At 42.8% G+C, this 14,103-nt stretch overlaps 1 protein-coding gene and 1 pseudogene across 5 annotated transcripts in view; both read right to left on the bottom strand.

The window, feature by feature from the left end:
- CTTNBP2 (cortactin binding protein 2) overlaps positions 1-14,103 on the bottom strand; it is a 443,818-nt gene that overhangs the window by 15,167 nt on the left and 414,548 nt on the right. For all 5 annotated transcript variants that reach the window (XM_070046323.1, XM_070046322.1, XM_030857645.3 and 2 more), the window contains 4 exons: positions 10,126-10,212; positions 9,949-10,048; positions 1,574-1,726; positions 1,215-1,402 (listed from right to left, as the gene is read on the bottom strand). In XM_070046323.1, the coding sequence (XP_069902424.1) occupies positions 1,215-1,402; positions 1,574-1,726; positions 9,949-10,048; positions 10,126-10,212 (528 nt within the window). The remainder of the gene's footprint in view (positions 1-1,214; positions 1,403-1,573; positions 1,727-9,948; positions 10,049-10,125; positions 10,213-14,103) is intronic.
- Positions 11,664-12,337, bottom strand: LOC115853910 (hypoxanthine-guanine phosphoribosyltransferase pseudogene; annotated as a pseudogene).

The following is a 14,103-nucleotide window of genomic DNA, read 5'->3' as shown; positions in this document are numbered from 1 at the left end:
ACTAGCAGGCACTGTTCACTGAATTAACAAAGGCACTCCCATCCCACACTTCTCCCTCCACCCGCCTCCCATGGCCCCAACTCCACAAACGCACGTACGTTCACACACTCTAACATAACGGACACCGAATTTTGTTCAGGAACTTGGTGGAGAGCTTTGGCCTTGGGAAGGCAGTTCTAGCCAAGGTCTCTGGCGGAGAGGTGTGCATGAAACCAGTCTGGTGCATGAAACCATTCAGGGGAAATCTTCTTTCTGGGAGTTTCAGAAAAAGATTCCTTCCCCCTGATAAGGAGGAGACAAAGGAAGCCGAAGTTCCCTCTCTGCACAGCATCCTGCTTCCTGCCTATGAACAAGTTTGTGTGAGGGCGTGATGCCCAAAGTCCTGCAATCCTGAAGGGAGGTCAAGAGACTCACCCAGACCTGGGACCTGACATCACAGAGGTGTGAATGGACATCATCAACACCTACTGCAAGGCATCTGGTTATGTAAGGGAAAAAAGCCTTCTGTGTGTGTGAAGCAGCTAGCAGTGGGGTGTTGTGTTACCTACAGCTTAAAATCCTGTGCTGATACAATGAAGATCCTGTCCTCCAAGTGTGGTCCAACTGTGCAGGATTAAGTGATAAAATCTTGCTAAATCGAGCTCTTTTATTTCAAGTCCACCCAGACACTCAGCTACTGGCCCAACTTATGAATATTAAATAGTGATATACTCGAGTTGGTCAGCACTGAATTAATTTTGTTATCTTGATAGAATACAGAATATTTTATTATTCTGAAAAATCACTAAAAGTGATTATTATTCTTGAAAATGTGTCAACAGATAGAGATTTCTAATTTTCTTCATGTGACTTTTTAATAGCGCACTGTTAACAAATATTAAAACTAGCTTGAGGGATGGATAATGAAGGCTCCAAGGAAGCAGTAGCTTTTCCTTAAGAAGAGTGATTAATTTTCTAATCTTGTTTCCCACAGCGTTTAGAACTTGGAGAGACTCCTCGAGAATAGTTAATAAAAAAAATAAAACCTATTTTTTAAAATACTTAATACAGTCCAGAAACTGCTATGGGTTTTACATGCATTATCCTATTTAACCCTTGCATATCCCCAAATTTTACTCGCTGGAAGCCACACAGTAAGTGGTACAGCTCAAGCCTGGGTCACCTGACACTAAAGGCCCCTCTCCCAGCAATAGGCTGTGCCTGTGGTTTGTTACCTTATTCACGACTTTCCTCCTTAGGAACCTCTGCAGCAGCCCCTGCATGGGCTCGCCATCCCACCGCAGCTGTACCCAGCGGAAATGCTGCTGCACCAGCAAGTCGGAGCCCTGGAGACAGGCCTTGGCAATGGTTCCCAACAAAAAGCAGTTCTCATGAAAGTAATAACATTCGGACGTTCTGTTTCCTGAAACAAACCAAAAGCAACAGTCCAACCTCAGCAAGCCACAGTAGGGGACAAGTTCAAATAAGTGAAAGAAAGACGACCATGAAGCATAACATGTGCTCTGGGAAACAGAAAGATTAGAAGGATCTCAAAACAGCCTGCTTCTCAGCATGGTCTCTCTACCATCTTTACCTTTTTGGAAAGTACAGGGGCTTTCAGTGCTGCGATTTTCCAGAGGTCCCAGAAAGTCCCCCAGTAACTCAGACAATGAAGATTTTTCCAAATTCTCTAAGATGATGATGATTTTCTTGTTAGCAGGAGATTGTTTCACTGGGATCAGACATGCTGTGGTCAAAAAGGAAATTCAGTGATTAAAGATTTTACAAAAACCTATAAAAACTGGCAAAGATTTAAGTGTTAGCAAAGACGTGACACAATGGGAATGCTCTGACATTGCTGGGAGAGTACAGGATTCTGGAAAACAGTTTGGCATTACTGAATACAGTTGAAGATACACAGACGCAATGATCCAACATTAGTTCCACAACAGATTCCAAATGGAATCAACTCGAATCTCTACCAACAACAGACTAGATAGGAGTATATTCATACAACGGATATGAAAGTGAACAAATCACAGCTACAAGCAACCGCATGAAGACTTATCACAAACGGTATATTAAGAAACAAATCACAAAAGGCTACACACAATATGATGCCATCATGTGAAGTTCAAACAGGGGCAACACTAACCTTATAATTTAGGGATTCATAGATAGTAAAACTATTTTTAAAAAGGAAAGAAATGATTATCACAGAAGACAGACTAGTGGTTACCTCCATGTGCCCCACCCCTTGTGAACAGGGGTGGGGCACATGGGCCCATTCTGGAAGCTGAGAATGTTCTATTTTGTGACCTGGTCAGTGGTTAAATGACAATTTTATTTTAAATTATTCACTGATCTGTAAAAATAGGCAGTATGTATTTTATAGATGGATATTTCAGAATACAAAATGTTAAAATCCTTAAATGATCTTTAAATTACACATATATAAAATATTCATAAAATTACGGAGACAGGAACTCAGAGACCAGCAGGTCCTTCCTAGGTCCCTCCTACAGGCTCTTACTGCTGAGGTGAGGACAAGAGGTAACAGGAGCCTCATCCAGGGCCAAGGCACAGAACAAAAGGATAGTCTGAGATGAAGTGAGCAAAGCTCAGTGGCTGATCTCTTGAGAGAGGGGCGGAGAGGGAATAGCAGAGACAACTCACAAGTTCCCACCGGAGAAGAGGCCATGCAGTGAATGGAGACAGAGGGCACATGAGCAGGAAAACGCTTGAGGCAGGGGAGGTGGTGATGGGTTATGTTTCAGGCCTGAGTGATGAGTGAGGCATTGCTCTTGAGATGTCCAGCAGGGGCTGGGACAAAAGGATGGAGGCAGCAAGGGAGGATTCAGGCTGGAAATAAACGAGTTTATAGGACTGCAGGATGTCTCTTGGAAAGACACAAACTCATTCTCCTGAGTCCACAAGCAAGGACTGTATTGTCAGTGACTTAATTAACCCCACATTTAATGGACAGCTTGTGCCCTAGACAAAAGGGGTGTGGGTGCTGTTCAGAACAGTTGGGTTGGGTTTCCACCTCATCTTTGTTCATCTTGGTCTCCTCTGAGGTACCAATCAGGGTCAAACAGACTGGGTTTTTTGGTGAAAAGCTTTGTCTTCAACGCTGATGGCCTCATATGTTCAATTTTTTCAGTAACATCTGCTTCTCCATCTGACCACTTAAGTTCAACAACCTAAAGCAAGTTGGTCCAAATGTAAATTTCATTTTAGTTGTGAAATAGCATGTCTAGTTCAAGTTATTTAACATGGTTTCAATTCTAAAATATTAACCAACCATAGAAACAGAAACTCATTACACCTTTGGGTTTGAAGGATTATTCAGCCTCTGATCAGGGTTCATGGAGACATAAGATGGCCACTCACCCCATGTTATAGCTAGAGATTCCTTTCGGCCTATTGTTGGAAAGTCAGCCATTTGGATTCCCTTTGCCCCATGCTAATTCAAAGCCCTATTTCTGAAACTAATCTACCCTTTTTTTCCCCTGCTTCCAACGTTATAGGTATGTCAGCTCTGCCCCTCTCCAGAGGTCAGTAATGTTAATCAGACACTCACTTGGCTAGGCTCAGGGCTATAGTCCAGTTTTTCATACCCTTGTATTAAAAGTTCTGGATAGCTAGTTCTAGAGCAAGACTCATTAGCTTAAAAATAATTAACATATCACATTTATAGTTAAATCCAAACTCCTTTATATCTAAGGTGACCCCAAGTCCATAATCTCCTCTTTGGAGATGGAAGCAGCCCATCTTTTACACTGTCCACTTAAAACAAGGCTCTGCAGGGATGATGCTCTGAGTCCAGATGAGAAGCAAGGGACGGACCTCCAAAGAGCCTCCGGTAACGCAGGGTCCAAGGAAGAAACTCATTTATGTAGCCTTCAATTACATATGATTACAGTAATTCTATCTTTATTACTTCTGAAGTAGAAAGTTCTCTCAGGAATCCTAAGTATTATTTTAAAATACCAATCTAGTGTTTAATTTTTTTTTTTTTTTTTACTACCACTGTCACATGTAATTTTAAAATGTATCTGTCTTGCTAACCTAACTCAATACCTTATACTGAGGAGAAATATGACCCAATTCTAATACACGTTCAGACCCTCCTTACCAAATAATGGAGTCATGTGATGTGATGGTCTCTCACAAAAGTCAATATGAGAAGGAAGATGTTATTTTAAAATAAACACAAAATACCCACTGCTTGTGTAAGGGCTACGCCATTCTTTCTGAACTGATCTTCTGTTCTACATTCTTTTCTTCACTGGCACCATTTTAGTCTCCATATAAGTTTTAGATTCTTTTTTTTTTTGCGTTACGCAGGCCTCTTACTGTTGTGGCCTCTCCCGTTGCGGAGCACAGGTTCCGGACGCGCAGGCTCAGCGGCCATGGCTCACGGGCCCAGCCGCTCCACGGCATGTGGGATCTTCCCAGATCGGGGCACGAACCCACGTCCCCTGCATCGGCAGGCAGACTCTCAACCACTGCGCCACCAGGGAAGCCCCAAGTTTTAGATTCTTAAAGCTAATTATTTAAAAACAAATCTGCTACTCTTCCTTCTTGTATTTTTTCACTCATACACGTCTTTTATTCATTCTCTGTGTCTCGTTTCACTGGCTTTCTTCTACAGAGTCGTAGAGAGGAACATATAAGGTAATGTATGTGCTATGCCCATTGGAAGATGAAAGTTCAACGTTCTATCCTCCAGCTGAATGGAAGTAGTTTAAACTTTTTTTTTTTTAAGAAAATAAAGTTAGAAACCAGAAATAAGTTTAGAACACCTTATGAATCAGTATATTCCTCACCTGGGAGTCATATGATTTGATCAGTTTACTTTCTTCGTAAAAAAAAAAAAACGCAAGACAGTAGCTGATACATAATCCCTGTCCTCTAATTATTCTAAAAGCTTCAGTGGAACAGCCTAGAAGCTCCTTTTCTCTGATCCAGACCTCAGCCTTCTCTACATTCTGTCCTTTTCCATCACCCTTTGACCAAAGAAAATTCCCTGCTAGGGGCTTTCTGCACTACAGAAGAAGTGACACCACACCACCGGTCCTTCCCTCTGGCTCACTTGTGATTCCCTGGCACTGCTCAGAAGCTTCTGGTGTCCCCATCTACTCAAAGTGTACGTTCTCCGTTCTCCATGATCTCTTCATTGGCCACCAGTCAGCAGCAGTGGGGCCTACTGCTATGAAAATGATGGTGACAGTGGATGGAGTTTTAGAAGATGAGGACGGACAGCAGCAAGGGGAAGATCCAAAGCCAGACGGTAACTCTCTTGACATAACATTCAGAGACCTTCAGCGCTTATTCTGGAGCCACTGGAGTATAACAGCAGGAAATTGTCATGAGCAGTTTTTTATTCTAGGGTGAGCCCTCTGGAAACCTGCAGAGGGCTTGTGGAAGGAGCGAAAGCAGAGGAAATAAGAAGGGTTAGTGATGAGGCCTCCATAGGCCCTTGAGCAAGAAATGATAGGTGGTAGGGGGACTGGAGAGCAGGAGGTGGAGATGAGATATAGGAAGCAGATTCAAAAGAACTCAGGACTGACCAGACGTGGGGAATAAGCCAAATGAGGGATCTATGATAAGCTCCACGTGCTAACTTGGATAACTGCACTCAAGGCCTCAGCAGGTGAATCTTGTGTTTATATCTTATTTTTGTTATTAAAAATAAGAAAGAGGGATTTCATACATATAAATTACTAAGCCCAATACCGAATAAAAATCCTTTACTATTTGGAGATGCTACACTATTTCCTACATAGGAGAGTAGAGTGGAGACTTTTTGGCCTCAGTCTGTCATTTGAAAACTTCCTTTTTTCAAATCCAATTCACTCTATTTTTATGCCCTATCATCAACTACTGTCTCAACAACTTCTGCACTCTCTAATCTTACTTCTCTCTACCTCCACTGTTAGCAAGTTCTTCCACTTGCTGACAACTAAATATGATTAACATTCGCTTTTTCTCTGCGTATGCTACTTCTTGTATCAGGTTCATGCACTCATTCAACAATTATTGGCAATCAGTGTACAAGGCGGAATGGAAGAATAAGCTACATTACTAGCCTTCAAGGAGCTCATAACATGTGTGTGGACCAACACAAAAGCCCAAATAATACCCTCACCGCCTTGAACTATAGTTAGGTGGGGCACAGGGGTAAACAAAGCCTACTGCAGTTCACCAGAGGTAGTTGGCATACCTGGAGGGCTCCGACAAGCCTTCATTTGGGGGTGTCCTCAGAGTATTTAAACAGGGGCTTCCATGTCTATTTTAACCAGGCCTGTACCACACAGTACTTTACATAGTACCTGCCATGCAGTAGTTATGGGTGTGTGTGTGGGGGGGGTAGTTTGTCTGCTTATTCTAGATGAAATTTTAGAGTAATTCTAGATGAACACTGCAGCATAAACAAAGACATGGAGAGTAGGAAAGCAAAGGACATGTGAGGAAGAAATACTGTATTCTGCTGGAGCTTAGATGCCTATTTTTAAAAAGGGTCAGATATTCCAAAGAAGATATACAAATGACCAATAGGTACAGGAAAACAGGTTCAACGTCACTAACGATCAGGGAAATGTAAATCAAAACCACAACGAAATATCACTTCATAACTGTTAGAATGGCTATCATCAATAAGAGTTAACAAATGTTAGTGGGGATGTGTAGAAAAGGGAACCCTTTCACATTGTTGGTGGGAATATAAATTGGTGCAGCCACTACGAAAAACAGTACGGAGGGTCCTCAAGAAAACAAAAAATAGAACTACCATATGATCCAGCAATCCCACTTCTGGGTATATATCTCAAGCAAATGAAATCAGGATCTTGAAGAGATTATCCACACACCTGTGTTCACTGCAACATAATTCACAAGAGCAAAATATGGAAACAATCTATCCATCAAGAGATGGGTGGATAAAGAAAATGTGGCATACATATACAATGTAATGCCAATTCAGCCATGAGAAGAAAGGAAATCCTGCCACTTGCAACAACATGGCTGGACCTTGAGGGCATTAGGTTAAGTGAGATAAGTCAGACAGAGAAGGACAAATACTGCATGATATCACTTGTACGGAGGATCTAAAAAGGCCAAACTGATGAAACAAGAGTAGAATGGTGGTTGTCAGGGGCTGGAGGGTGAGGGAAATGAGATGTCAGTCACAGGGTACAAACTTTCAGCTGTAAGTCGAATAAGTTTCAGGGGTTAATACTGTATCTGTTGTATACTTGAAAGTTGGTAAGAGTAAATATTAAATGTTCTCATTGTAAGAAAGGAATGGTAATTACGTGACGTGATGGAGATGTTAGCTAATGCTACCGTGGTAACCACTTTGCAATATAAAAGTGTATCAAATCAACAAATTGGGGTTTCCCTGGTGGTGCAGTGGTTGAGAGTCCGCCTGCCGATGCAGGGGACACGGGTTCGTGCCCCGGTCCAGGAAGATCCCACATACCGCGGAGCGGCCAGGCCCATGAGCCATGGCCGCTGAGCCTGCGCGTCCGGAGCCTGTGCTCCGCAATGGGAGAGGCCACAACAGTGAGAGGCCCGCGTACCGCAAAAAAAAAAAAAATCAACGAATTGTATACCTTGAACTTACTTTATGTTGTATCTCAATTATATCTCAAAAAATTAAATTAAATTAAAAAGGGTCTGATAAGCAAATTAAGTGGATCAGTGTCCTAGAATGGAAGACCCTGAATGGGACTGACGTAGTTCAGTGGGTGACTGGGGCATGTGGGAGTCAAGAATCACAGAGCGCTTTTAATCAGGTGTCTGGCGGTCTGTGAAGGATGTTCAGGGAGCACAAGAGGTAGACGGAGCAGCCACTTACAGGAAAGTAGACAAAATATAGTAAAAGGAGGCATAAAGGCACACTGAGATCCATCTGGAAGGACATGACCATGGACTGGCTGTGGGACAGGAGTGAGGGATCCATGACTCAGAGGACCTGGGGGTTCTAGACGGTCCTACCATGGCTTAAAAATTAAGACAGTTGAAAACATTGAAACATTGAAAGAAAAACCTCCCAAATTTTCACTTAAAAACCAGGATGTCTGGCTTCTTCCAAGTCACAAGACCTCACGTCACTGAGTCTACACTCAGCTGCTCGCAGCTGGGAGCTGCTGCCCTCGTGGCGATGGAGACAGGCCTCCCCTCCCCTCCAGCCCCAACCAGCCTGCTTCACCCCTTAATGTGGCTTTTTGGCACCCGTGGGCATTTAGGTTTTCAATTCTGCCAGGGGGACCTGAGTTCCAACTGTGGGGTGCCAAGAGACTCACCAAACTGAGAAATTAGGAAGAAGAGTTCTTTCTAAGAAGATGCTCCCCAAGGATTTAGAAATGCTGAGTTGGTCACCTTCGCATCCTTCTTGACCTAATTCACTGCTCTCAGATTTTTCTTTTTCTAGCTCTCTAAGTTTAGAGCAGCATTCAGTCTAATTGCTATCTACTCTGATAGGGTGAGAGCACAATATTTTAACTTCTTACTCTGAAATGAAGCAAGACTGAATGCTGAAAACCATAGGGGGCTTTTGTTATAAAACTAAGGGGAGAAAAAAAAATTTTGGCAGGTGAGTTTTTGAGGAGCAGCGGTGGGCAGTGACTCGGGTCCAGCTGAGAAGCCGGAATGCCTAGTTTGAGTCCTACTGTGCTGCATCCTCACTGCAGCGTACTTAACCTCTTGTCTCAAGTGTTTATAAATCAGGGTGTTTACAGAGTCAAAGCTTGATAAACATTAGCTATTGTTAGTATCATCATCAGAGAAAACAGCTTTTCTCTGTAGCTTACTCTCACTAGTTTCTGACCAAAGACTGACCTGAGTACTAGAACAACATTCAGATTCTGGTGGGATTTTCTTGTCCCCAAAATGTGCTTCTAGGCTTGTGGATTCCTCAGTTCCCCTCTAAACCTGCCTCTTAATTTTATTTCTTGACTTAGGAACTCCTGGTAATTTCCTTCTTCCTCAACCTGGTCACCAGCTGTCCCAGCCACAAGGTATCTCCCTTGATCACAGCTCCAAAGATAAGAATCACCCCTCTCCCTAAAAAAGAGACCTGAATTCACATTTCAACTCACCCTTCTTCACCCAGCTCACAGCTCCCTCCTTCACCCGCTCCCCAGGGTCCCTGTGGTTTTGAGCCTCTGGAGACCAGAGGTTAGTCCATTTCAGTTTTACTTCACTAGTCATGCTATATACCATGCAGAGTTACACTAACTCCACCTGTGCTGAAGCTTGGGGTGTTACGCTCTGGAGCCTAAGATAGAAAATTTATGAAAACTTTTATTAATAAACATGTTTAATCACGGTTCTGCCACTAGGTAGTTGTGGTAAGTTACTGAAACTCTCTATGCCTGTTTTCCTCACCTTTGAAATGGAGATAATACCAACTTGCATAGGGCTGTTGTGGAGATTAAATGAGTGAATTCATGCGTGTCATGTGTTCAGCGAAGTGCCAGCCAATGGCATACTAAGAATGACGTGGAGAAAGAAGTGCACCCCAGGTGCAGCAATAGGGGTGCTTTCGTTGCAGAGAATTTATGAATAATAATAACATTTATTAAAAACCTATCCCCTTATTATCACCGTGCAATTCTAAACTGCACCAATAACGCAATGCTTAGTTCTGCTAAGGCGGACTGCTCCCACCACCCCCTCCCCTGGTATCCTCTAGTGCCAGTTATGTAGTAAGCTCCCAACAGATAATTTATAAACAAAAGAAGAAAAATATAGGATGTGCAATAGATGCAATGGTATGTACACGAAAATAATTTTTTGCAAGTGCTCACCCGGGTTCCCAGTTTTCATCCCGCAGCTGCTCCATAACTGAAAAGCCACCTTAAATTGATCCCCAAGCAACAACATTTATTTCCATATAAAGGCTTACTTGAAGGGCATGCCTTTCGCTTATCACAATTCAGTTTGTGGAGATGGTCTTACCGCTACTGATGAACAGATCTACTAGCTGGTCCTTGGAGAAACCAGTATCCACTTCAGCTCTCACTATTTCGCAGGGGAATCCTGCAGCCATTTGTCTGTGCTGTGATAAGAGAGTGATTAGTTCTATACGCTTTTGTGTTTTCAAAGAAAAGGAGAGGGTACGTGAGTGATGCATACCTTCATGCAGAGTGCAAGCTGATGGGCTATGTAGTCTTGCAAGCTTCCTTCTGGGCCGTGGAAAATGACATTATGATATTGCTCGACCTATGAACAAAACAAGAAGAAACCTTAGGTAAAAATGCTATGAAGAGAAAAAAGGGGTACACAAGTGTAGAATTTCCTTTCTGATTGTCACCAGCCTTTCAAAAGATTAAAAATATTATTTTAGGGCTTCCCTGGTGGCGCAGTGGTTGAGAGTCCGCCTGCCAATGCAGGGGACATGGGTTCATGCCCCGGTCCGGGAGGATCCCACATGACGTGGAGCGGCTGGGCCCGTGAGCCACAGCTGCTGAGCCTGCGCATCCGGAGCCTGTGCTCCGCAACGGGAGAGGCCACAACAGTGAGAGGCCCGCGTACCGCCAAAAAAAAAAAAAAAATTATTTTAGGGATTAGTTTCATTCACTGGGCATGTGAAGTCTTTCATTTTAATGTGAAACACTGGCAAACATATTATTTATATAGTATTTTACCTTTTATATAGTACTTACATATTTATAGCAAGAGATGGCATTTTTTTAAAGAGCATACTTCTTCTCCCTCCATTTTCTACACTGAGGTTTAGTATATTAGCTGGGAACACAATTCCTAGCATGTTTTTGTCCCTTGCAGATGTTCCATAATTTTTTTTCTTTATTATCCCTTACAGATGCTCTTTAGTTTGAATTTTCCCAATGCATATTTTACTTTTCAGAGGTTAAAATAGCAATGATTGTTTTTCAGGAAATTTTGGAAAATACAAAGAAAAATAAAGAAGCAGAATAGAAATCACTGAAGCAACCACTGTAAATATTTTTATGTTTCCTTCCAGCTTTTTCCTCTGCATAGTTGATGCGTGTGTATTTGGTTTTTTTCTTTTAAAGAGACAGCCTTTATTTTAAGGATTTTTACACTGAAGACTTCAAAAAGTGGCAGGTTTTTAGAACTTATTGACCTGTATTTAAAAGGAACTGTTGACAAAGGTTCGCCAGAAATAATCTGAACAAGCGGGAAAATACAGTTAATACTACTGAAACCTACTAAAATAACTCCAGGACATATGGTTTATCCAACATAAAGATACCTCTAAATGCTGTCAGTGATATGAAACTGACTGCTTCTTTTCTAAATACACAGTGGTATAATTAACAATATTCAATCACTTCTGTTCTTTCCTGAATATATAAAAATTAAAATACCAATTAAAAAACTAATACATTCTTCTCTTTCAATGTTTCTTACAGATACAATTTCAATATTGTCATTCAATAGTGGTGTGGTTTAAGAGATTTTTCATCCACAAGTCAAACAACGATCCACCCAAAGGGAAATGATAGTCTATAGGCTCATAGTGCAAATGAAGAGCTCGGGAATGCAGCAACTGACCTTTCTAAAATACAAAACGGATGAAATTCTTAGAAGATACATGTAACAAGCTCTACTAAGCAGCTGGCCACAGAACTAGAACATCTGATAATTTTCCTGGTGATTCACTGGGACTCCAGATGTTTCCAAACTCAACTTGAACTCTCATCTTAGTAGGCTTCGTATTTTCCTTTTCCAGTTTCGCTAATGACACAAACACGATTCAAATCCTTGAAGTAGTCATTATAGTCAAGGGCATATCCTACAACAAACCTGTCTGGAATTTCAAATCCAACAAAGTCTGGTCTACATGCAACACTTTGAGGGGTCCTTTTAACAGGCAAGCTTGCAACCTTGAGCATCTTTGGATTATGCTGCTTGACCAAGGAAAGCAAGGTTTGCACTGTTCTGCCAGTGTCAATTATATCTTCAACAATCAAGACATTCTTTCCAGTTAAAGTTGAGAGATCATCTCCACCAATTACTTTTATGTCACCTGTTGACTGGTCATTACAGTAGCTCTTCAGTCTACTAAAATCTACAGTCATAGGTATAGATCTGTCACTATTTCTCTTCAGTGCTTTGATGTAATCCAGCAGCTCAGCAAAGAATTTATAGCCCCGCTTGAGCACAGAGGGCCACGATGTGATGGCCTCCCATCTCCTTCATCACATCTTGAGCCAGCCGTTCGTTCCTGTCCATAATTAGTCCATGAAGAATAAACACCTTTTCCAAATCCTCAGCATAAACGATTAGGTATACCATATACATCTAGGTCATAACCTGGCTCAACATCATTAACCACGACGCTGGGGCTGCGGGCTGCCATAACGGAGCCAGCTGGCGCGCAGGCTGAGGGCAGTATGGGGAGAAGCCAGCGGGGCCGAGCAGAAGGCGGGGCCGCGCAGGAAAGGAGAGTGCTCCGCCCGAGTGCTCTTCGCCACCGCCGCCGCTCAAAGCGCAGGCGCCTGTATTTGATTTTTAAGAAGGATACAGTGGTGTAATCTTCTTACAGCTATTGTATATCAGAGGATACCTTTGTGTTGACTTTTTGCATAAAAGACATCTTCGTGAGTATTCAATTCTTGAATCAACTATGTGATCCCATTCTTCAAAGCACTGAATTCCAGAAATCTAGGTAGAGAATGACTGATACTTTTACTTTGTAAAAATGAAAATCTCTTGCCTGGAAGCCTATAGGGTCTAAAACACATCTTTATCCTCATGTATAAGGATATCTCGCCTAAGAACATGTGGAGATGTAGTGGGTGCTGGGACAGAAAGCCATGACCTTTTATGTATGTCAAGGGCCGTGACGTTTGGAGTAAAATGTGGAGGGGAGGTCATGATCCCAGGGCTGAGTTCCCACTCCCAGCCCACATGCTGGGGAGAAGCTTTCTTCTTGGAAAGGTCTTGCAGAAAAGCACCTGTGTAGGCGTAGCACCTAACTAACCAGTACAGTTGACGAAGCTCATATGTGAGGATTGAGCCACCCATACTTAGAGAAGTGTTAGACACAACAGGGTCTGTTCTCTCTTTATAATTTGTAGTAGGACAATGTAAGAACATGTATATCTTTGTGCTATTGTTGCTCTGCTGTGCTCTGATGAGTTTGTCCCTTTTACATAACAGGGGAAGGGCACATCCTTGAGGATAGCCAGAGTAGACTTCTACGAAGACAGTGACTATGCCCCTGGATCCTTACAGGAAAAGGCAGATTCTGAGATATGAAAGGAAGGCTTGAGGGAAAGCCCTTAGCATGGAAGGAAGAGGGAACTCCTTCCTTACCTGGGGACTTTAAGACCTGAGCTTTGGCGTCCCAGGAGACCATGACATAAACTTAGAGGAACTCCTAGAAAATGGAAGAAAAGTAGTCTTGACCACTGGGTGTCTGAAAATGAGCTAAGGAGGGAAGTGATTCTTAAAGGGGTCCCTTGATGTTGCACTTGGGACTGGGTTTTAGGCTCTGAAAGACAATTTATCTGGTAGCCACAACTGATTTTCTCTGAGTTTAAATATTACTCCACCATTGCTAAGCCTTCCATAAAAAAGGGAAGAGCTGGATTCACACTGTGGGTAGGGCACCAACACGGAGAGTCGTGGCTGGAAGACACAGGACAGTGGCTGTAGCTGCCTGAGGAACATCAGGATCCTAAAGCCACAGGATGAACTCAGCAGTGGCTGGCCTGGGCTGTTTTCTGTGGTACTGAGAATCTGTGAGCCAAGCAATGGTAGAGATGCCGGCCAGGACCAAGACTGGGACAGGGCCTCTTCCAGAGACATGGGAGAGATAGTAACCTAAAAAGTTCAGTTGAGGTTCTGCTTCTTAGACAGTGAGGCCATAGAGCCATAAGACTTCAGGGGTAAGTTATTATTAAAGAAGAATTGTTAAAGAATAATATGTTCTCATTTGTACCTATGTGATGGGGAAGCTTGGGGATACACAGATTATGCTTTTCATTAAAAAATGTTGCCCAGGGCTTCCCTGGTGGCGCAGTGGTTGAGAGTCCGCCTGCCGATGCAGGGGACACGGGTTCGTGCCCCGGTCCGGGAAAATCCCACATGCTGTGGAGCGGCTGGGCCCATGAGCCATGG

This window comes from Globicephala melas, chromosome 9 (genome assembly GCF_963455315.2).
Source record: "Globicephala melas chromosome 9, mGloMel1.2, whole genome shotgun sequence".
NCBI classification, from domain to species: Eukaryota; Metazoa; Chordata; class Mammalia; order Artiodactyla; family Delphinidae; genus Globicephala; species Globicephala melas.
The sequence above is the reverse complement of the archived record's forward strand: the minus strand, read 5'-3'. Positions and strand labels throughout refer to the sequence as shown.